The sequence below is a fragment of the Puma concolor genome, chromosome C1 (assembly GCF_028749965.1).
Source record: "Puma concolor isolate L17-30 chromosome C1, mPumCon1.1.hap2, whole genome shotgun sequence".
Classification (NCBI taxonomy): Eukaryota; Metazoa; Chordata; class Mammalia; order Carnivora; family Felidae; genus Puma; species Puma concolor.
The window spans coordinates 25,617,322-25,641,608 of record NC_141674.1 but is presented as its reverse complement, the minus strand read 5'-3'; the positions used below and the strand labels follow the sequence as shown (position 1 = coordinate 25,641,608).

Genomic DNA, 24,287 nt, shown 5'->3' with positions numbered 1-24,287 from the left:
TTTATCTCCTGTGTCAACGACAGGTGTTAGAAGAGAAGCGATAGTCCCTGAGTCCCCTTGCTGTGTGCCAGCCCCATACTGGATGTTTTCGTACACAGCCTCATTTGACTTTCCCTACAGCTCTCCAGAATGAGCACCATTCCCTCATTTTACAGTTCAGGAAACTGAAACTTAGACAAATTTGGATATCTTGCCCAAATCACAGGGCTAGGGTATGGCAGAGCCAAGATTCACACCCACATCAGTCTGAATGCAAAGCGTTTCAATTTCCTACCTCCCACACTGACTACTGTGCTGGGGACAGGTCCCAGGGACTTTCTGAGACACAGCCCAGCGGCTTCCACCTGGCCAATGCCCTGCAGGCACCTCTTTCCACAGAGGCTCCAGGGGAGGCTCTGTCCAGGCATCCAAGGACTGGCCTTTGCCGGCCAAGCTCTGAGGCTTGGCACTGAAGGGGACACACTGAATCCCGTCTCTCACAAGTAATTGGGAGCGACCCAGGTTGCATGGTAGGAGCATGGTGAACATACAGCAGACAGGAAGTTGAGACCTGGGTTCCAGGAACAGCTCCATTCTCAGCTACATGGAGCCATGTAGGAAAGAACATGGGGTACTGAAGGAGACAGATCGGGGTTCAGATCCTGGCTGTGCCATTGACTAGTTCAGTGGCCATGGGGAATCAATCCATCTCTGAGCCTCAGTTTCCTATTCTGTAAAGTGAGAGTAGATATACTTCTCTTGGCATTGTGGGGTGAGGACATAACTAACCCAAATCTCAAGAAATGCTAATTCCCTCCTTGCTTTTCTCTTTCCTTCCTTCCTTCCTAACTTCCTTCCTTCTTTCCTTTCCTCCTTTCTCTGTTTTCTTCTTTTCAGTTTTAGGACTCCCCTCCCTCCCCTGAGCCAGAATCCCATCTGGGAAGGGGAATTCTGGTGAGGCCCAGAAGGGAATCAGATGACCTCTGAGGCCCCTTCCAAATTTAGCTTTCTACAGGGCTGTGATTCCTTAGGCTTCTCTTACAGAAAAGCAGGTCCTGAGATAAGACTGTCCCAGGTGGAGGAGGGGGGCTGCACTGTGTTAAGCTGTTGAGAGCAATAAATGTGCAGCAAGCAGGGCAAAGAGGTTAATTTAGCTTTCATTACCCATTCTTCTGTACTCAGCTTGGGGAAACGTTCCTCAGGCAACAAAATGAATGTCTTTGTCTCTTCGCTCAAACAGTCTGGAAATCCCAGTGACAAGCCCCTAATTTCCAGCTCCCTTGGCAGTCTGCCATGACTGGTCTGGCTGGCCTTGATATCCCTTCATTATAGGGAAAAAGCAAGGGGGGAAAACAAGTATTTATTGAGCGTCATCCCCATGATAGGCACCGGGCTAGACGTTTTAGCTGCATTCTTGCAAATGGAATCACCAGGTGGTAAGTTTTGAGCTCAGGTTCTGGATTCCAACCACCGAGTCCGGTGGCTTCACCACAGCAAGCTGTGTGGCCTTAGACAAATTATTTAATCTCCCTGTGCCTCATTTTCCTCTCCTGTAAAATAGGGACAATGATAGCACCTACCTCATCACGTTGTTTTGAAGATTAAGTAAGGTCATACTACAAAGCACTTAGAACCACGTCTGGTTCATGGTGAACACAGTGTATGTTAGAAGCCATTCTCGTCATTTTCTTTTCTTTTTTTTTTTTCAATTTTATAAGTGGGGAAATGGAGGCCCAGAGAAGGGATAGCTTGCCCAAATTCACAGCTAGTAAGCGGGACAATCAGAATTGGAACCCAGGACTGTGTAACTGCAAGTCCGGTGGCCTTTTTCTCAACTCTCGCCCCACAGTACAGCCTGCCCACTCCTTGGCCATCTGGGATGATCAACCACATGCTTCCACTCCCTCCTGGGCTTCCATGGTTTGTAAGCTCAAGCCTGGGTCTGCAGGCCAGAACCTGCCTTCTGCTTCTGACTCACAGTAGGGAGAGGGCAGGGCATGACCGTGGGTGAGGGACAGGCACCCTGGATTGGGAGCAAGACCCAGCTTCTAGTCCAGCCTGCCTTCCCAACCCTGTGGGTCACCTGCTAAAAGGCCCAGGCGATGCTAGGATGTTGCCAAGGCCTCATTTAGTCTGCAACAGCTCAGTTGTCCTGCTGGCTTGCCAATGGGACTGGAAAGGGAAGGCATTTCCTTCCTCGGCATACTCCTCAATCAGCTTCAAACAGGAAGCAGCTAGGAGCCTGGCCAGGCCTTGATACACAAATGGCAGAGGGCAGTGAAGCCCACATCGGGGTCCTGAGTGGGAAGCAGGTGCCTGATCATCCGATGCCAGGGAACCATCTGGAGGGCGACTGTGCCATAGCAGAGGCCTAGAACCCAGACAAACTGTGAGCACTTTGGGGGTTGGCAGAAGAACAATACGGGAAGGTTCAGAAACACCCAGACTCACCCCAACCTGTGGCTAACTTAAGGGGGAAACCCCTGTGCCACAAAAGAGTCTCATGCCTGGTGGCCCTTGCTCTAATGGAGGCATCACTGTGCCCCCTTAAAAGGTCCCCTGGGAGTTCAGACTGCCCACATGACCTGCATCAGTCTCTAGGCCATGGGTAGGGCCACTCTCAGGACCAGGCAGTGGGTCCTGCTGTGTTAAGTGCAAGATTTTATCCTGATCACACAGGCCTCCAGTGCATCTCATTCATGTAACCCTCTTCTCTAAGAGAGTGCAGGGGAGGAGTGAATGAGACACAAAGCAGACCTGATGAGAGGAACCATCCTTGTTCATAGGCGCTCCTGCAGCTGGGGCTGCTCCCCTGCCAGCCTATAGGGAGGAGCACTCCTCTGCTCCTGGCCTGCAAGGGGGAACACTCCTCTGCTCCCCTGCCAGCGTATAGAGAGGAGCATTCCTCTGCTCCCTGGCCAGCCTGTAGGGAGGAGCTCTGCTCTGCTCCACGGCCAGCAATTCCCAGCAGAATAAAATGGGAAAGGGGCATCCTTTGGAGCCAGACAGATGAAGGTCGAGTCTCAGAGTGACTCTGGGCAAGGTCCTTAACCCCCCTGAGTCCCAGCCTCCTCATTTCTAAACAGCTCATGGAGCTGTTACGAGACATAAATGAGATGATGTATCTAATATGCTATAGTCATGTCTGACATATAACAGGTGCCCACTTGAGTGTTCTTGGTATTCAAGTTGATACTTGGGATGTACTTTCCATGGGAGGGAAAAAAAAACCCACTACTCTTGACCACTCAGGTTTTGTGTTCAGCCGTGTTAGGGCTTTTATGGCCCTGAAGGCTACTGTTGTTGTTGTTGTTGTTGTTGTTGTTGTTGTTGTTGTTGTTGTTTTGAAAGACCCTGTGGGCATTGATCTAGTGCTTTAAGCCTTACCCTGAGTGAAAGGTACAGCATGAGGCAATAAAACTCAGCTCTGTGACAAGCAATTGGCTGCTCTTAAGTTCAGTCTTAGATACACCCTTGGCTCCTGCCTGTCTGTCACATCTTGGATTTTCTGGCCTCTCCTTGAATGGCTTTCCAGGCTCCGGTGGGCTCACTACTGGCCTGCTGTACTTCAACCTCCAGTTGTGCCCTGTGGTTTTTTTCTCAGACCAGGCCATATTTACAGTCTCGGCCAGATTTCCTGTTAGTGACCCCGTATACTTTCCAGCCTCCCCTTTCTCACACCCTACTGCTACAGCACAGTTACCCAGCCATTCAGGGAAGAACCTGATTCAGAATCTGGGAAATGCCCCCACAGGGCTCTGGGCAAGCAACTTCTTGTATCGCCAGCCAATTTCCTGCTGCCCGCCTGCTTGAAAGGCCTGTCATCTCAAGCCAGATGGGGTGGGGACCACCATGGCCTAATGGAGCTCCGTCATATCTCCATACAACTGAGGGGCACACATTCTCTCAGACAAGGTCTTCCGGAAAATTGGAAGGTGTCTGCATCCCCAAGCAGATGCCGAAAGCACTGACAGCCAGGAGGCCAGCCACACTTGGCGGGTGAACGTGATTGTGTTTTTCGCTCCTCCTGGCAGCGAGTGACGTGGAACGTGGGATAAACACCCACCTGAAAAAAGCTCACCTGAAAACTGGATGTGAGGCGGTGGAAGGAGACCATGTGTTTCAAATGTCTCAGAGATGAATAAGGGCTCCAAATACTGACTGCTTACTGTATGCCAAATGCTTTAACCACCTCTCCAAAATTTTTACTACCATCCCCAAGGGAAATATAATGTCTTCCTGCAATAGAGAAAGGATGCTGAGGTCCAGAGAGGTTAGGTAAATTCCCTAAGGTCACATAGCCAGGAAGTGGCAGAGCCAGATATTTTGTCTTTGTTTTTAATAATTTCCTGAGGTGAGGGGCACCTGGGTGGCTCAGTCGATTAAGCATCCGACTTCGGCTCAGGTCATGATCTCATAGTTCGTGAGTTCAAGCCCCACGTCAGGCTCTGTGCTGACAGCTCAGAGCCTGGAGCCCGCTTCAGATTCTGTGTCTCCCTCTCTCTCTGCCCCTTCTCCACTCACTCTCTGTCTCTCTCTCTATCAAAAATAAACACTAAAAACTAAATAATAATTTCCTGAGGTGAAATTCATGTAACATAAAATTTGCTATGTTAAAATAAATGATTCAGTGCCATCTGGTGCATTCACAATGTTGTGCAACCACCACCTCTGCTAGTTCCAAAACATTTCTGTCACTTCAGGGTACAACCTTGTACCCATTCCGTCCCACCCTGCCCTTGGCCCCTCGAGCCAGGTTTTAACCCCCCTGCACTGTGCCTTACCAGTGCCCAAGAAAACGTGACCCGGTGAGGGGAAAGTCTGACCCTTGTCTTCCTCTCTCCCCAGCTCCCTGCGGGGGAGACCTGTCGGGTCCATCAGGAGTCATTCTGTCACCAAATTACCCAGAACCTTACCCGCCAGGCAAGGAGTGTGACTGGAAAGTGACTGTCTCTCCGGACTACGTCATCGCCCTGGTATTTAACATGTATGTACCTTTCCCCCGGGTGGGAGACGAGGGGTTCAGAGCAACTAGGGGTTTTAGACCCTGGTGTCCAGGTGAGTACACATAGGCGTGCCAGGGGCAGAGTTCTCCATTCCGTGGAAGGTGAAGGAGTCCAAAGGAAGGAAACTAGCATTTATTGGATGTCTCCCGTGTGCCCTGAGCTGTGCTCTGTGGTTTTACACATACTATCTTATTTAATCCTTATGATAATTGATGAAGTAGCTATTATTCTATCTTTTTTTTTTAACCTCCGAAGGTGTTGAGATTCAGAAAGCAGGGCCTCGCTGGATCCTTTCTCCCCTGCTCTCCTGTGTTTTCCCCTTCTGTTGCCACCTGGCCCCTTCCATCACGCTCCCTAGAGGGGAACAGGCTCAAGTTTTTCTCGGGTTTTCCCCCATCCAGCTCCTGCATGGTCTCCTTCATCCCTCTAGAGGCAAACTCTTCAAAAGAATCATCTCTGCTTGTGTCTCCGTCCTGACCTCCTGTTCACTCTCCAACCACTGAAATCTGGGTTCGGCCTCCACGGTCCCGCTAGCAACTCCACTGATAAAAGACACCAGCGAACTCCTGGTCACCGCACAAAATGGAACTTTCCATGTTTTAGCCCATGGCACTTCTCGCTCGCTCCCTCCATCCTTACCCTGCTTTTTCTCCTTGGTTTCTGTGAAGTTCCTCCCTTCTGGTTCTCCAGCTTTCTGTGACTTTGTGGCTTCCTTTTCGTGGCCCCCTTCCCTGGCCGGGCTCTATCTCCAGCCTCTCCCCTCCTCATCCACACTTCCTTCCTAGACCAGCCCATCTGCTCCGATGGCTTCACCCTCCTCTTGTAACCTGGAGACTCCATGCAACCACTGCCCAGACTGTCTTCTGAGCTGCAGCCTCCCATTTCCAACTGGTGGAGGTCTGGTACCCGCAGCAGCGCGTACAGAACTAAGCATATGACTTCTCCGCTCAGAAGAGCTCTCTTCTGACCCCTAGGGAGTGCCGCCATCATGCACCTGCCCTGCTCCTTCCATTAGTGAGCAAGGCTTGGAGCCTGTGCGGCCTTAATTCTCCTCACATTTTCCCCTCTTCTCCGGCCTCCCAGCTACTGCCTTGCTTGAAACCCTTATTATTTTTCAACTAAATTACTACCGTAGTCTCTCCTGACTGGTTCCTCTGCCCCCATCTTCCTCCCATGCCAACCTCTTCTCGAGCCGGCTGTCAAAGTGACCTTGTCTGGCGAAAATGCTAAAATAGCCACCTCATTTTCCATTTGAACATATGATAATGTGCTACTCAGCAGTAAAAAGGAATGAACTACTGATACAGGCAACATGGCTGAATCTCAAAAATACCATGCTGAGCAAAAGAAAACAGATACAAAAAAAGACATAATGTATGATTCCACTTACATGAAATTTTAGGATCAGCAAAATAAGTCTATGGTGGTAAAATTCTGTTCGGTGGTGGCTTCTCAGGGTAGGGAGGGTTGACTGGGAAGGGGAACATTCCAGGACGCTGGAAACATGCTGGGTCTTGTCATGCGTGTGTCAAAACCAATAGGGTGGTATACTTAACTGCTGATCATTTCATGGGGTGTGAGTTATACCTCGACTTGAAAACGAAGACACAAACAGATACGTCTTTTATTTTAAAATCCTGTAGTGGTTATACCTCCATCCTATAAAATCAGAATGTTGAGGGACACCTGGGTGGCTCAGTCTGTTAAGCGTCCAACTCTTGATTTCGGCTCAGGTCGTGATCTCATGGTTCATGAGTTCGAGCCCCACATGGGGCTCTGTGCTGATGGTGCAGAGCCTGCTTGAGATTCTCTCTGTCTCTGCCCCTCCTCAGGTCCCACTCTCTCTCTATCTCAAAATAAATCATTAAGCTGTAAAAAAAACAAAAAAACAAAAAAAAAACAAAAAAAAAAAACAAAAAACTTTGGACTTTTCAGTCCCATCTATCTGGCCTCTGCCTACCTCTCCATTCAGTAACCCCCCCAACCCCAACCCCATTCTAACCCCTGAGCTCCAGTCAGACTGAACTACCCACAGCTTCAAGACTATTTCTTGCCCTTGTGACTTCACCCCTGCTTCTCCTTTCTTGGCGACTTCCTTTTCTCTCCTTGTCCAACTACTAAGGGTCTCTGCATCTCCCAAAACTTCCTCCCGCTTGGCCTCCACGAAAGCTTTCACTTCCTCCTCCCCAAGGAACTTTGTGTTGTGATCCCATGTGCCTGTACAGACCTCATGCTTTGCTTAGTTGTCTTCCCATCCATCGCTTCCTTTGGCCCTATCACCATCTTGAAGGAGGGGTGTCATCTGATAGATCCCTGTGTCCCGAGCACCTTGCACAGTGCCCGGCACATTGAGAGTGCTCAGCTAAAATACAATGATGGAAGGAAGGCAGGGACAGACAGAAGGCAGTTAGGAAGTGGCAGAGAGATCATCTGTGACCAAGACTGTCTCTCTTCAAACCACTCCCCTGGTGACTTGGGAAAAAGCACATTGGCTGGAAGCTGAATTATGGGAGCAAGAAGACCATACCACCTAGAAGTGGTGGTGTGACCCTGCCGCTGACCCCAGTGCGAGGTGCCATGGAGGAAGGAGGCTGATACACATCTGGCTCCACCCCCCTGTAACTTTCGGATCCCCATCCCATCCCCCTGCCAGCCCAACCCACTTTGTCCTAGAGATGTCACGGTCCCCTCTCTCTGCCACATGTCTTAGCTAAAGAGTAGAACTGCTATTTCATTCTTAGCTGGGCCAAAAGGAATATCTGAATATCGCAGCCCGTGGCTCAGCGCTAAACAAGTTTGCATCAGAAATCTGTTCCCAACTCACATTCTGTCATTTTCATCTTTGCACACCTGATTAGTGTCCATTGCTTTGTACTGAAGACTTACGTCTTGCATACGTACCTAAGACTGGACTGACTGCATCACAGGGCAGGCATATGTTCAGATCTAGTAGGTGTTGTGAAACAGTTTTCCCAAGCAGCTAAGCAAATTTACCTCCTGCCAGCAGGGCCCGAGAGCGCCAGTGGCTCCACTTTCTCTCCAGTCTTGGTATTTCCCATCATTTTCACTCTGGCCAATCCGGTGGGATCAATGACACTGAAGAACTCTAATATTCAATTTGCCAAACTAAGACAGTTTTTTCAAATGGATTTTTTCCCATGCGAGAGTCAAAATAGCCAAGAAAGAGGCATGCTTGTGGGTGCCAGAGTGGGATGGTTGCAAATCCCAAGGAGAGCTGAGAACTGGCTTGGGGATAATGGGACGAAGCCGAGCTCTTCATGAGAACGGACCCCTTCCTGCCTGGGAATGGCTCCCTGGGTGACTCTTTGCTCTTGGAAAAGGAGGTGCAGATAGCACATTACAGAGAACATCAGAGGCAAATAAGTGGACTGCTCTAGCTGACCACTCGGTATGTAGAATTGGTAACTCATTTTCCCTTGTGCGCACAGCATAGTGAATATAGACAACAATATTGTATTACAATCATCAAACTTGCTGAGAAACTAGATCTTAATTATTCCAGCCACTAGAAAGAAGTGATAACTACGTGATGTGATGAAGGGACTAATTGTCACTACTTTGGCAATCATATTACATCATATAAATGTAGCCAGTGGACATGTTACACTCCTTAAATTTACACAATATTGTATGTCAAGTGTATTCCAATTAAAAATATTTGTGCAGAAAGAGGCTGCTAGATTTTCAGCTCCAGGTTTCCAGACACCAGCTCTGGGACCTGTCTCCTCTGCCCCCACGCCTGACTTCTCCATCTCCTCGCCTGACTGGGAGGCCATCAGGGGGCTTTACCATTTTCCCCCTAGCCAGGAAGTGTCAGGAGTTGGGTGCCGGTGGGGTGAAGGGCTCACTGTCTGGGAGGCCCCATCCTTTGGTTGAGAGCCTAAGGCACAGTATGAGCCTTTTTTGACCTTAGTGGGGTGGGGGTGGGATGTTTTTGTTCCCCAGCTTTAACTTGGAGCCAGGCTATGACTTCCTCCATATCTACGATGGACGGGACTCCCTCAGCCCTCTCATAGGAAGCTTCTATGGCTCCCAGCTTCCGGCCCGCATTGAGAGCAGCAGCAACAGCCTCTTCCTCGCCTTCCGCAGTGACGCGTCCGTGAGCAGTGCTGGCTTCGTCATCGACTACACAGGTAGGGCCCTGGTGGCAGAGAGTAGTGAGGGCAGGGCCAGTGAGACCTGGCAGAGGGGAGGGGTAGTGAGGAGGGCCCTGGGCTGGGTCACCAGCAGCCTCCGCCGGCCCTGGCGCCACTGAACCTGCAGAGAGCCCCTGCCTTCCCTGCGGCCCTGAGGGTGGTTTAGCCTTTCCCACCTATGTGCCCCAGGCCTTGGAGAAAGTGGGGGGCTGGCATTGTTCTCGCACTTCATTTCTATCTCCACATCTCTGCTCTTCTTCTGTCCTTTTTCTGTGAGGGTCATTCCTTGCTCTTCTTTTATAACCTCTGTCCAGACCTAACAGCTCACAGAGGCTCTGATGTGAAGCTCAGTCTTCCTCTCTTCCTCAAAGTCTCCCACCATCCCGGGAACTTCAGTGCCCACGTGGACGGCTCATCCAGCTTCTTGGCTATACTCTGGCACCCTGTCGTAGCCTGGACCCTTTCTGATACTTCCTGATTCCGACCCTCACCCCTCCAGCTGTCCCATTCTTTTGCTGCCATTGTATTTTGAATTAAGGCAAGCTGAACAGGATAGAGGTCAAAGCAGGGGTCAGCACATGTTTTCTTAAAGGACCAGATAGTCAATATTTTAGGCTTGTGAGGCATATGGTCTCTGTCACAACTACTCAGCGCTGCTGCTGGGGTAGCCTAAGACCAAACATAAAGGAACGGGCATGGCTGTGTTCCAAAAAGCATCTACTTGACAAGAAAGCAGGGGCGCCTGGGTGGCTCGTCGGTTGAGTGTCAGACTTCGGCTCAGGTCACGATCTCACAGTTCATGGGTTCGAGCCCCGCGTCGGGCTCTGTGCTGACAGCTCAGAGCCTGGAGCCTGCTTCAAATTCTGTGACTCCCTCTCTCTCTGCCCCTCCCCCACTCGCACTCTGTCTCTCACTCTCAAAAAATAAAACATTAAAAAAAATTAAAATTAAAAAAAAAAAAGCCGGCCTCGCTCCCTGCCTGGTCAAGAGCCTAGACTGTCAGATGAACTGGGTTCTGGGCTCATGGTTGCTAGTTAGCAGTTGTGTGGCCTTGGGCGAGTTATGTAACCTCTTGAAAAACCTCCATTCCTTCATCATAAAATGAGGGTGGCCTAATCCCTGCCTCACAGAAATGCTGTGAAGATCAGTGATTCTGTGCAGCAAAGCCCCTGGCCCGGTGCCTGGCACGTCTCAGGCACCCTATAATGTCTAAGCAGCAGCCATAGTAAGAGTGGCTCCAGGCTCTGGGCCACTCCAAGTTCTTCTATCCTGTTATTGTCTTCATGACCTTTTCTTCCCTAATCGTCCCAGACGCCTTTATCCAAATCCTAGATCCACTTCTTGCTTGATTGGTGAGCTTGGCAGGCTATTATCTCTTGGAAGCCATTCCTCCATCTATAAAGTGGTGGTAATAATAATTACATTGCAGAAGGTTAAAATTAAAAGATATTTTATACATCCATATTATATGCATGAGTACAATGCCCAGTAGGTACTGAACACTCTACAGATACTCTAGAGATGATGGATTTTGTTATTGTTGCTCTCAGCCAAGTTCACCCAGGCCTCATCAGCCTGTGTGGACAAATGGGGTCATATTACCAGTTAAAATTTAAGAAGTTTCTGGCTCATGTCCCCCACTTGCATAGTGTAGGACCTCAGCAACCTTTGAAAGTGTTCCTTAATTACATATTTCTGGCAACTGCTGGGAATAGCTCACATGCGCTCACAAATAACACCAATCATAACAATAGCTAACTTAGCAACTACCAACTGCCAGTGTGGTCCTAAGTACTTCACATCCATCAACACATCAAAATCCCCAAAACTATCGCTTGTCTGCTATTTGTCAGGTACGGTTCTAGAACATACTTCGTGCACAAAGTAGAGAATGTTTTGCTGTGGTCTTCCCTTCCCGTGGGGCTGGCCGAGATGATGGATATTTTGCTGACCTCTCTTCCTGCAGACGCCTGCCATTCAATAAACCTCCCATTCCCGAATCCTCCTACATCAGAACAAACACAGTCACATAGTGTGGAATTCTAACAGCAGCACAACTTAGACTCAGACTGGGACCTGTCACTCTGCCACCCCCGCTGCTGTATTGTCATCTTCGCTTTTCTTATTGTTCACCTCTTGCATCACACTTACAGAAAGAACAGAAGTACCCTCAAGTACCCTGCCCCCCTGGCCCTTCTGTTGCAGCCTTGCAAAATGGCATCCTTCATCGCACCCACATGCAAGTGGCTGAGCATGACCAGAAAAAGTCACACAAATGTGGCACTTGGAGCCACCGCAAATGATGTCTTTTAACCCTAGACGAGCATTAGCAACCACCTGAGCCACCTCCAACCTGTCCTACCTGGGGTCTTCTCCCTGATGGAGATTCCAAAATGTCACCCCACATGTCACCCCATGATGAGATGATCATCATCTGTGGAAACAGTAAGCTACTGGGTAGAAATCACGGTCTCCTGGCTGCAGGCATCTCTCCCCCCATCCCCTCCACTGAAGCCACGGCCTAGAGCCACGCTTTCAGGGCCTCTTTCCCAATGAAGCCCCTTCCACTTTCAGCTGTTGGCCCAAGACCACATCTACAGGGGCCCCCAGCTCTGAAACACAGCCCCAAGGAATAAGGCCTTCCAGGCTGCCATCTCAGCCAGCCAAGCAGCTAAGAGGCCAATCACTGGGACAAGGGGAGAGGTGATGCCCACCCATGAACCCTCCGCCGCCTTGTTAGCATCTGTGGTTCAAACACCAAGATAAATGCACGTGTTTGGTGCAGGAGGTACCTGGTGAGGCCTGAGGCAGCTTTCCCTCCTTCTCGGGTGGCACACTCCCTAATATTAGTCCCCTCTCTACTATGGCCTCAGCCGCTGGTCAGGCATCCCATTTCGTGGGACCCTTGCCTTGCCGCATGGTCTCCTCCACATCCCAAGATCTCTGGATTCCTGGAATGGATCTACTCTGCTACCAGATCCCACGGCCTCGATGATATCCCCCCATGTTCAATATCTTTATGGGGTGGCCTCCATCACTTACTAACAGTATGGCCTTAAGCAAGTCGCTTACCTTCCCTGAGCATCCCTCCCTCACCCATCAAGGAGGGAGAGCACACTACATGGGAGAGGTGGTGTGAGGGTAGTGGACAGGAACAGCACCTAGCACAGGGCCCAATGCCAGTAGGTAGTAGGCACATACTTTGATCCACCTTCTCTATCCGATTGCCTTCTTTCCTGTGTAATCAGTATTTCATTTGTTCTGCTCTGGTTTGGAAAAGAGAAGGGTTTGGAGCCTTCCTCATGGGGCTAGCCCAGTATGATGCAGTCAGTACATTTTCTTTCCTGTTTCATTTTCTTTTCAGTAGAATGCAGTCAGTACCTTTTCTGTTTACTGAAGATATAAAGTGGGAGATGGTGTTCTGCATACATATACGTATGAGCGTGAAATATTTGTAACATGAATATTGGTGACGTGTATGTATGTGTATCCTATATATGTCTCCTGTCCATGGCGAAGAATTTAGACGCTGTGTTCTGCAAGTCCATAGAACACCATAGACTGAGACATAGCCCACGAAGGATTTGCACACTGAGGCAGGTCTGAATCCTTAAGAAGAGAAGAATTGGCCTCATCCATCTATATGCCATCTTGTTTCCAGAGGCAGAATGCTGTCTTTCAGAGAGTACCGCCTCCCCCCTCTCCCCAGCTGAAGTGGAAGGGGCTTCATTGGGAAACCAGACCTGGAAGTATGGCTCTAGCCTGTGGCTTCAGTGGAGCAGATGGGGGAAAGGTGACCACAGCCAGGATGCCATGAATATGGGGATTTCTACCCAGTACCACACTGTACCCAGGATGATGAGATGATTTAGGGCTCCTCTAATGCTGAGTATCTGGATCCTCCTGGGGGCTGTGGCTTCAGGGTCCTGGATTGGGAGGTGAGAAGAGCCACATAGAGAGATGTTGCTGGACTCAGCTGAGCTTAGCCCAGTGGCAACCACTCTTTGAGGTCAACCCCTCCTCTGACCAGAGGCACACAGACCAGGGGCCTTGCCCCACATCCTGCCAACTTCCCAAGTGGGAAGCAGAAATAGTGTGGTCGCATCTGAGTCCGGGATCCTTGAGTTTCAAATTGAGAAACCCACTCAGACCAAATTCAGCAAAAAAAGGGGGGGGAGGATAAAAATGCAAAGACCTAAAACTCATTCAAAACCAACTTGAGACAGAAAGGAAACTTTATTATAAGAAAAGTAATGGCCAATATAATTTAAGCCAAAAAGTGTTCTGTATTTTAACAGTACACATCACAAAAACCCCCTCCAACATAACACAAAAAGGGAATATATTTTTCATAAACTTCCAAGGGATTGAGATCAGGAAGGGAGAGTCGAAGGTTGAGATTGGCTCCTGTCTCCAGGACCACTTGGTCTCCTCCCTGCTTCATCCTCTTTTTGCAGATCAATGGTCATTGCCTCCGCTAGGGCAAGTATGTCCGCCTCAGTCTTGATTCTGAATTATTTCCCAGTTTGTGTCCCAGTTCCAAATCCCAAAGGACTTGAAGACTGACCAGGCTTAAGGCAAGCATCCATTGACCAATGTCATGGAATTAGGCTTCTTCATAAGGGGCAAAGGCAGATCATACATTTTTACTCTTCTGTTCACACAATAGATATTTATTCATTACCTTCCATATGCCAGACCCTGTTATAGGGGCTGAGAACAAAACAAAGTTCCTGCCTCCATGGACTTCACGTGCCAGTGACAACCAGACAGGTAGACATTTATGCTACCAATGAGATCTTGGAGACTCACCTAATTATAAGGCAGTGATGGGAGAGTTTGTAGGTGTCTCTCTTCAGTTGCTACTGGAAGGTGGTTGTGATGTCTGTGTCATTCTAGGCAGGTCTTCTAGATGATTCTGAATGCAATCATGTCATTTGTGGATTTTTATAAGACTGCTCTAAGGCGTTCTCTTCTGAATTCAGCTACCTGGGTAGCTTTACCCTTTGCTAGAAGGAAACAGGGGAAAATAAGGAGGATCTTGTTTTTTTGATACAATTACTAAAAATGAGTCCCAGAGAGACTTACTGTCTTTCCCTAAGCCAAAAACATCGGAAAATGGTGGTGGTGGGTCAGGGGGAGGGGAGGCGGAGCTTTACTCTCATTTTCCAGCAGGTGTGGTGGCTTCCTTCTGGGCAGGGACAGGCTAGCATGTTCATGCATGAGTGTGGAGGCCATTCACTCACTCAAAAAATGCTTACTGAGCTCTCACCTCATGCCGCACCTTGTGCTAAATATGGAGGCTATGGCAGTGGGCACAGTGGTCATGGTCCCTAAGATAACATAAAGGTGAGTGAGGGAAACAGACAACAAATACATAGATCAACAAGGAGTAAGAAGCGGAAGTTAGGAAAGAGCAAGCTGCTGAGAAAGAGAAATGGGGAGTCTGCCTCAGAATGGCAGTTGGTGAAGGTGAAGGCTTTGCCCAGCAGGTATCACTTAAACAGACCTCAAGGTTGAGAAGAAGCCCACTGTGCAAGAACAGGGTTGGGGGAGTGTTTCAGACAGAGGGAGTTTGAAGAAGTTCAGAAGAAGAGTTTGAAGCCTGTGTTGGAGAACCTGAAATAACTCAGGAAAGACCAAGGTCAGCTTCTACCAGAAGGTACTAAAAAGCACCTGTTTTCTCTTTTAAGCCCTTGGCTGGAACACTACGGGCCAAGGAGTTGCAACCAGGTTTCCACACTGCTCCCACTACCACCACTACCAGGAACCACCACTGCCATGGGTCTTTCTTTTTATTTTATTTATTTTTTATTTAAACTCAAGTTAGTTAACATACAGTGTAGTCTTGGCTTCAGGAATAGAACTCAGTGGTTCATCAGTTATATATGACACCCAGCGCTCATCCCAAAAAGTGGGTTGCCTTAATGCCCATCACCCATTTAACCCATCCCCTCACCCATCTCCCCTTTAGCAGCCCTCCGTCTGTTCTCTGCATTTAGGAGTCTCTTAAGGTTTTCCTCCCTCTCTGTTTTTATCTTATTTTTCCTTCCCTTCCCCTATGTTCATCTGTTGTGTTGCTCAAATTCCACATATGAGTGAAATAATATGATATCTGTCTTTCTCTAACTGACTTATTTCGCTTAGCATAATACCCTCCTTGTTTCCATCCATGTTGTTGCAAATGGCAAAATTTCTTTCTTTTTCATTGCCAAGTAGTATTCCACTGTATAAATAAATAAGTAACTGTATACCCACATCTTCTTTATCCATTCATCAAAGACATGAACAGACACTTTTCCAAAGAAGACATCCAGAGGCTAACAGACACATGAAAAGATGCTCAACATCACTTATCAGGGAAATACAAATCAAAGCTATAATGATCACACCTGTCAGAATGGGTCTTTCTTTTTAAATTCAAAATGGAAATACCTCCATTTTTTGCCTATTTTAAAAGTAAAATGTGTTTGCTGGAAAAATGCAGACAATACAGAAGCACGTAAGATGTACTCTAAACACTTAACACCTACCGTTACCACCATCCCCTGAAGCACCATTGTTAACAGTTTGTTATCTTATTCCAGATATTTTTTATAAAAATAAAATAATGTGAATTCTATAACAAGGGTTAGAAAACTTTTTTTCTATAAAGGACCAGACAGTAAATAGTTAGACTGAGCAAACCACATAGTTTCTGTTACATCGGCTCAACTCTGCTGTTGTAATGTCGAAAGAGCCATAGACAGTATTGAAACAAATAGGGGAGGTTGTGTTCCAGTAAAACTTTATTAAAAACTTTATACAAAAACAAGCAGTGAGACTGTGGGCTATAGTTTGCTGATCCCTGTTCTATATGAATAGAGATCACACCATATGTACTAATCTGTCATATGGGTTTGTTTTTACTTTGTTTTTGGTTTTTGTCCAATGATAGATCCTGATCATTTTTCCATATCAGTATTCAAAGACTTTTGCAATTCTTTTTAAAGCCTGCTTGTATTTCAGTGGATGGCTGTAATCCAATCTTTTTAACCAGTTCCTTACTGGTTGCGTGTGCATATTGCTATTTTCAGTGTCTTGCTATTACAGTGTTTAGAAATGTTCCTTATCTATTAGGACAAAAAGAAGCTGGTTCTTTTGCTATTCCCATTTTGGGCTTGGTGTTTATTTATTATTATTGCAATGATATTTCAGTCATTACAGTTTTATCATTCACAGCTGAGCTCTGGTTTGGCTGACTAAAGACCTGATTTTGGTCTTAATTCCACTTCTTACCAGCTGAATGGCTTGGGAAACTCATTTAGCCTCTCTGATCACCACATTTCTCATCTGTAACCTGAACAGGAGCACACCTGGCCCTGCCTGCTGCAGAGGCTATTGTGAGGCACAAATGAGATAACAGATTGGAAAGTACGTTGGAAATTATAACGTGATATTCCTCTGTAAGGGGCTATCATCATTATCATTACCCTTGTCATTTTCATTAATGTGATAATGCTCAGAATGATGAGCTCTTCTTGCTCTGACATGTGAGTAACTATAAAATACAGGCTGTAGTTGCGATCATTGATGTGACTGTGGATTTTCCAAGCCCTGGGGTGTTCAGCCAGTCAATTCAGCATCCATTTATTAAGCGTCCATTGTGTGCCAAACAGAACCAGCTCCAATACCAAGTTCTGTGCTAATTGCCAGGGTTATGAAGAGAATAGGTAAAGGTTCCTGTCCTTTAGGAATTCAGAATCCACTGGAAGGAAATATACTTATCCAACCTACCAAGATAATGCCACACATGCTATCATTCAGGAAATAAAAACAGAATTCTGCCAGAGAGAAGGCAAAGTACAGGAAACTTGCTCAAGAGAAGGTGGCGTTGAAAAGCGTAGGAGTTTGGGGTGCCTGGGTGGCTCAGTCAGTTAAGCATCTGATCTTGATCTCACCATTTGTGAGTTTGAGCCCCACATCAGGCTCTATGCTGACAGCTCAGAGCCTGGAGCCTGCCGCAGATTCTGTGTCTCCCTGGCTCTCTGCCCCTCCCCCACTTACACTCTGTCTCTCCCTCTCTCGAAAATAAATAAACATTAAAAAAAGAAAAAAGAAAAGTGTAGGAGTTTTTGCGATTATGGAGAAGAGAAGAAAGGACTCTCTGACAGTGTAAAGTTCTGGGACAGACATGCCCAGCTATTACCCAAAAGCACAGCTTCTTATGTGAGGTAGAAGTTTATTCTCCTTCCTGTAAAAGAAATCTAGAGATTGTCATCCAGGGATGATGAGGTGACCCCTTCCCCAACCCTGGCTCCTCTTGCCTTTCTGCTCTACCATGCTAGGACATGGTTCCCATCCTCATGGTTATCTCAGGATCCAAGATGGAGACTGGAATTCTAGTCATCATCTCTAAGTTCAGACTATGGGGAAGAGGAAAGAAGGAAAAAAAAGAAGGACTAATGAGCATTCTCTCAGCTGAGTCACTTGCTCTTAAGCAGGCTTTCTAGAAGTCCCACATTTATCCACTTGCCAGGCACTGGACTAGAGCAGTAAATAAAACTGGATAACTTCCTCATGAACCTGCACTCTAGTTGAGAGAGATAGGAAAAAATGGATGAATATTTAGTGCATGAGATAGTATTGGTGCCAGTGCAGAGAAACAAAGCAGAGAAAGGTGACCAGGAGTGCTGGGGAGAAGAATATCAAAAATTTAAATAGCTAGTCAAGGAGGTGTCTCTAAGAAGGTGACACTTAAATCCTGAAGGAGCTGAGAGAGAGAGCCATGCAGTTGAAGAAACATTCCGTGAACAGCAGCCAATGTGGTTGGAACAAAGTTAGCAAAGGGATGATAGGAGTTGAGATCATAGAGCGGTGGGGATTGGGGACAGAAGACCCAGGACTTTTAGACCCATAAGGATTTGGGCTTTTACTCTGAGTGAGACAGGAGACTGTCTGACTTGACTGTGTTTACATCTCTTTGGCCAGATGTAGCTGCTTGGAAAGCTAGAAGATGTAGATTTTAGCTGATGCCTTGGTAGTCTGGATAAAATCTGGTTTCTATTATTTAAGGATGAAGGGGAGAAGTGGATACTGGGGGGCCCCAGCTAGTTCTGCCCCTTATGAGCTTCTCTGAGCTTATGAATTTCTCTGAGCTTCAAATTAGGTTTGACCGACTTTAATTTGTAAAAAGGACAGAGGAAATATAAGACATGGTGACAGTTCCCTATAACTCTGTGATTCTCAGATGGGTTACCTAATGGCCAGTTCTATTCTGGCCAGAGCCAGTGAGCTTAGGGAAAGGACAGGTTTGATTGAGGGGTGAAGGTGACACACCATAGGACCCATGAGGAAACCACTGAGGTGTCCTCTGCTAGATAAGGGACCATTTTCTGGGTCCCACTTGAGTTTAAATGTAGTAGCATATCCAGGACTGCTGCCCCCTTAGCCATAGGCAAAGACAAAGAGCAGGGCCATCATAGGGCTCAAATGCAAGAGTGGCTGGACTTGGCAGGATGTGGATGCTCAGAGCCCCATCCCATCAGTCAGTGGGCTGACTGGCAGCTGAGCATCCCCTCAAGCAGTGGCTGCTTCATATTGGCAGCCTAAAAGACAGGTGACAAGGACAGCCTCAGCAAAATTCCTCAGCTATTCATCCCTGAACTCTGAGCCCTTCTGTTCTGGTTCTTTCCTCCTTAAATCTGTTATTTGAACTTCTGAACTTGTGAGTCCACCTGCGAGGGCTGTCAGCACCTTTTTGTGAGCCCCATCCCTAGACCTCCCTGTAGCATAGCCTCCAGGAGTCTAATGGAATCCTGATACTCAGTGGCATTTCCCTGACACTGCCCAGCCATGATGACGGGCCTCTTGACCACCAGCGGTCTTTGACCAAGGAGGATGAGGAAAAGCAGTGCAAGTGCAAGTGAACAGTTGGCTCCCAAGAGCTGCTCAAGATTCCCAGCTGATGGTGAGGGAGGCTGCACAGTGCCCTTTTCCAGAGATGGGGGTTCCCGAGTCATGCTCTCAATCGCTCAGGCAGCACCAAGTTCACTCTCATAGAGGGACAGAGTAGATGCCTGTTAGGTGCATCATGGATGCCTAATAGGAGAGACATATATGCCACAAAAATCAGGTAGAAAAAAATACTACTGTTTTAATAAACTAGCAAGCACCCAATACCCTGATGCAAAAACTGGAAAACTGTTCAACCCTAGATAAGTCCGGAGGTTAAAGTAGGGTTTCCCTTATGATAAAAATTCTTTACTTGGAATTTAAATAAATAAATAAATAAATAAATAAATAAATAAATAAATAAATAAAGTAGGGTTTCCTACTGCCTTCCTAAATCTAAGGACTGGTGCCCATGCAATCGGAAGTACCTGCAAGGTATGGATATGACAGCAGTCAGTCTCCCCTGGAGAGAGTGGGTCAAGGAGTGACAGAGGGCCCCTAAGGTTTAGCTGCAACTCACTCCTTTGTGGATCAGGGCAAGAATGTGGAGGAGGAGAGGGAAAATTTCATTCTCCAAGATGATCTCCAGCCCCAGATTTAGAGACGTTTTCAGACCTGAAGGGAAAAGAACCAGAAATCCCAAATCCCCATATGCCCTGTGGCTAATTAGAGTCAGGGTCTCCTCTTGGCTGTTGCACCATGGAATTAGGCCACTAATGAGTTGTGTGTGTGTGTGTGTGTGTGTGTGTGTGTGTTTCTTTTTTCCAGAAAACCCACGGGAGTCGTGTTTTGACCCTGGTTCCATCAAGAACGGCACGCGAGTGGGGTCCGACCTGAAGCTGGGCTCCTCCATCACCTATTACTGCCACGGGGGCTATGAGGTTGAGGGCGCCTCTACCCTCAGCTGCGTTCTGGGGCCTGATGGGAAGCCCGCGTGGAACAACCCCCGACCAGTGTGCACAGGTGGTGGGACAGGGGCGGGAAGGAGTCAGAGGGAGTGAGGGCATGCCAGAGGCAGAAGGGGTTGTCAGCTGGGGGAAGGGAGGCATGGGACATGGTCCTAAGAGCGGACTCTTTGAGTTCACTGTGAATGAGAGAGGCTGGTAATTCACCAGGTAGACAGTCCCTATCGACATGTCCTCTCTCAGACCACCTAGTGTGCCCACTCAGACAGAGGCCATCATCAGTGACCCCCAGACATGCCAGCAAGTTGTATGAGGGAGATTGGAGGTTAAAGATAACCTGGGCTTAGGGAAAGTCACTGAGAGATCATATGTGTAAAACTAAGGCCAGTGGGGTGGGCTGACTCCAGCAGGGTCTGGCTTAGCTCTGGGGCCCTGACAAGAGAGATGGGATGGAGTGTCAGAACTTCAAGAGCGTGGTGGCCACCCCAAGTTGGAAAGCAAGGAGGCCCCTTTGCCCAGGTGAAAGAGGCTGGCTCTCAGGGCCACCCCTCATAGAACTGGGCACCTTGGATGGGAACAGAAGGTGCCTGGGCCGCATGGGACAGCTGCTCCCAATGGGGCTAGCCTGGGGGCACTAACTCATGTGGACACATGCCTGGGCAGACATCAGCCATGGGACAGAAGGTCAGTCCTAGGCCCCTGTGCCTCCAGGGACTGGTGCTAGTGTTACTAGTTAGGGAGCAGGGTCTGACATGTGCCCAGGAGGGCCCTTGACAGCATCAAGGAAGGTTTCAGGCCACATGCCAGGCCAGGGAGGTGCTCAGAACTCCCCTCCTCCAGACTAGCTGCTGCACACCTCAGGGCAGCCTCACGGGACCAGTGGCTCAGGCTGGGGTGAGCATGACAGCTGATGAGAGGCCTCAAGATCACCTGGCCCTCCCTCTGATTTCTCTTCCAGCCCCCTGTGGGGGACAGTATGTGGGTTCAGACGGAGTGGTCTTATCCCCCAACTACCCCCAGAACTACACCAGTGGACAGACCTGCCTCTATTTTGTCACCGTGCCCAAGGACTACGGTATGTTTATTTATGTTTCCCGACCTCTTCCAGGCCCCCGGGCCCTTTCCACTCACACCCCCGGCTCCACTCTCAATTGTATCCACTCCCATTGTGGGAAGGGGTAGACCATCTCCGGTACAGGACTCCTGGGTGCAGATGCCATGCAGTGGAAATAAGATACACTGTCGGGTGCGCTCCTGACGTATGTGTGGGAGGAGCACTAGCAAGGCCAGCAGCACAAGGGGATGCAGCTGGGGAGGAAGTAGCCAGGACGGAGGGAAGGCAGGGATGCCGGACACTAGCCAGCACAGCCCACGTCTGACTGGAGGTGCTGCAGATCCAGGCTGACTGGGAACCCAGGGGAGGGTGACCAAAGGGCAGGAAGAAGGAAGGAGTGGGACAGAGCTGGGAACCCCAGTGTTCCACCATCCCATCCGAGACTGGGAGCCTAGCCCAGCAGCTATAGGTAGGGCAAACAAGAGAAAAGTGGGCGGCAGGCCAGTGTCCTGAGAAAGCAGAAAAACTTCCAGATTCCAAGAGACTCAGACAAAAAGAAGCCAGGCTTGTCACCTGGTTGGCAATGGGGACATTTAAGAGTCCTGCCATCCCTGAAGGATTTAGGAAGTTCTAAGGGGCAGCCAGACTGGTTGTACCTGAGCAATCAGGTGACCCACCCAGATACTTTCTCCCTGGATCTCCTCTTTGTAGGAGGAGTAACAACTATTTCTAAACAGGATTGGTGTTGGGTGGGGTAAAGGGCACTGATAAATCCTGACCATCTAGGAGAGGGATGGGGCAGCAGCTGGCTACTTATGCCCAAGATAGGGTGGAGGGAGCACAGGGCAAGGCCTGATGCCACCAAGCATTTATGAAGCATCTCTCAGGGACCACACACTCTGTTGCAGACGTGAGCGAGACGTGCTCCCTGACCTCTGTGAACTCCCCATCTCACCTTAACCTACCACTCTAGCCATCACGCAGCACTCCCACCCCAGCCCCTGCACACATACATGTGTGTGTGTGTGTGTGACGCCAGCCACCCCAACATACTTATGTGGCAGGAGCTTTGGACCTGCGGGCTCACAGTTAGAAAAGTCCTAAAACGTTGTCCAGTCCAATCTGCCACTCAGAACAGAATCCTTGATTAGTGGTGTGCAGTTTGTGCCTGGATCCTCCCATAATAAAGAGCTCGGCCTTTAAAGGAAGCAACCCCAAGGCTGGTCAGTTTCATTGGGCTGAAACAGGCACACAGAGAGCCAGTTCGAGGAAGGGCAGTGGTCTGTCCCAAGTATCTTGTCTTTGCCAAGGATGCTGAGCCCTGGAATTCGGGGCAGACTTTTGCCTCTGCAACACTGGCTCCAAGCTCAGGTCTCAGCTCTGACTTCCTCTTCTAATCTTCCTTTGATCTGCTACCTAAAGTGACCTGCCCCATTCTATCATGTTTTCCCATTACCTCTAGGACTTAATTTTAACTATCTGAAATTATCTTCCCTATCTCTTTGCTTAAGTGGGCTTTTTCCCCCCTTTATTGACTGTCTCTTCCCACTAGAATACACACTCTGAAAGCAGGAATGTTGCCCATCGTGTTCACCTCTGCAGGAGGGAGGACGGAGATACCCCTGCCACCACCTCAGTACCCATTTTCAGGGTTCCACAATGTGCTCTCCCTCCTGCCTCTCCCTCCAGCCCCTCTGGCCCCTGCTCCTCTCCCTCCTACCCTGCTTCTTGCCCCCAGATATGCCTGGCAAACTGGTAAGCCAGCACAGGCAGACCACACCAAGCTCAGGCAGATAGCTGAGGTAGAGCTGTTCCCACTGTGGGGTCAGTGATGCCAGCCCCTCCAGCAGTGCCTGGAAGAGAGGGGCAGCTGAAGAAATCCCGTGTGATTTGTAGCTGATGGCATGAATAGCCATCAAATGGCAGGGCCCTTAGGCCTCATCCGAGAGGGGCTCATCAAGACCACGGACCACCAGCTTTTCAGCCCCTTCCTGGAGTGAGCTGAGTGCCCTTTGGGGAACATTCTTAACTTCTGAGCCTCAGTTTCTTTGTCTTTAAAATATGAACATCTAAAAGAGGCACAGTTGAAGATGATACATCTGGCAAACATGGTACCTGGCACACAGTAGGTGCTTTGTAAATACCATTTTGCCTCTTCCCTTGGCTTTGCCAGAGGGAAATGAGCTCAAGATGTTTGCCCATTCCTTAGACAGTCGCTCTTTCCCCAGGAGCAGCTGCTTTTCACCACCCTTATTCCTCTTAACCGTGGGGCATCTTGTATCAAAGGCTGTCCTGGTCAGCAGGATTTCCGAAGAAAAAACAAAGGAAAATACAGGGTCCTGAGAGCACATGGAAAATGGGAGGTGTTGCCAAAAGCCCTTCCATGTCCTTAAGTAGCTGCTGCCACTGCTATCTGGGAAAGGAATGGGGTTGGCCCAGCTCCAGTTCCACCAGGCCTGACTGTTATGTTCAGTCTTCAATGTTATCTTGACCCATGAGGGAGAATGCCAGCTGGCCCTTTCCACCTCCCCACAACCCTGTGCCTGGGGTCTGGCCAGTGTGCTGATCAGCCAGTAGAAGCCTCAGCAAGCAGTCAGCCCCAAGAACCAACAACTTCCGCGGAGGCTTCCCTGCTCCTTGCCTGCAGCCCCCACACCTCCAGTCCTTGCCCCCAACATGGTGGCCAGTCTTCCATGCTGAGGTCTCCACACCATGTCTCCTTCGCAGTGGTGTTTGGACAGTTCGCCTTCTTCCATACGGCCCTCAACGACGTGGTGGAGGTGCATGATGGCCACAGCCAGCACTCCCGGCTCCTCAGCTCCCTCTCGGGCTCCCACACAGGTACCCAGGGCTTGGCCGGCATTGGGGATGGTGGTGGGCTGAGGGCATTTCGGGCCCGCTGAAAGGAAAGAGGCCCTGTAAGCCCAGCCACAGGTGGCACCACACAGCTTTGTGTGTGTCGTCCACTGGTGCTTTCTCTACAACACGACAGTCAGCTCCTGATAGCCCAAACGTAGAAGGGGGCTTGGGAAACTACCCTCACCCCGAGGTGTGTCTACACTGCTGCCCCAAGTGGTGTAGTATTCCCCTGTTGGTTTATTCTTAGACCCAACATGTTTTTCTGATTATAAACATACTGCTTTTTCAATGTAGAAATCTAAGAGGCAAGACAAAATAACTGTATGGAGAATTAAAATAAAAGCCACCCAGAAAGAACCACTGAAAGATGGAGTGTATTTTCCCCCAGCCTTTA

The 24,287-nt window shown here is 48.8% G+C and overlaps 1 protein-coding gene across 7 annotated transcripts in view; it reads left to right on the top strand.

Moving 5' to 3' along the window:
- Positions 1-24,287, top strand: part of CSMD2 (CUB and Sushi multiple domains 2) — a 602,428-nt gene that overhangs the window by 451,582 nt on the left and 126,559 nt on the right. For all 7 annotated transcript variants that reach the window (XM_086716392.1, XM_086716389.1, XM_086716388.1 and 4 more), the window contains 5 exons: positions 4,828-4,966; positions 8,952-9,139; positions 19,844-20,038; positions 20,939-21,055; positions 23,762-23,875. In XM_086716392.1, coding sequence (XP_086572518.1) covers positions 4,828-4,966; positions 8,952-9,139; positions 19,844-20,038; positions 20,939-21,055; positions 23,762-23,875 — 753 coding nt within the window. The remainder of the gene's footprint in view (positions 1-4,827; positions 4,967-8,951; positions 9,140-19,843; positions 20,039-20,938; positions 21,056-23,761; positions 23,876-24,287) is intronic.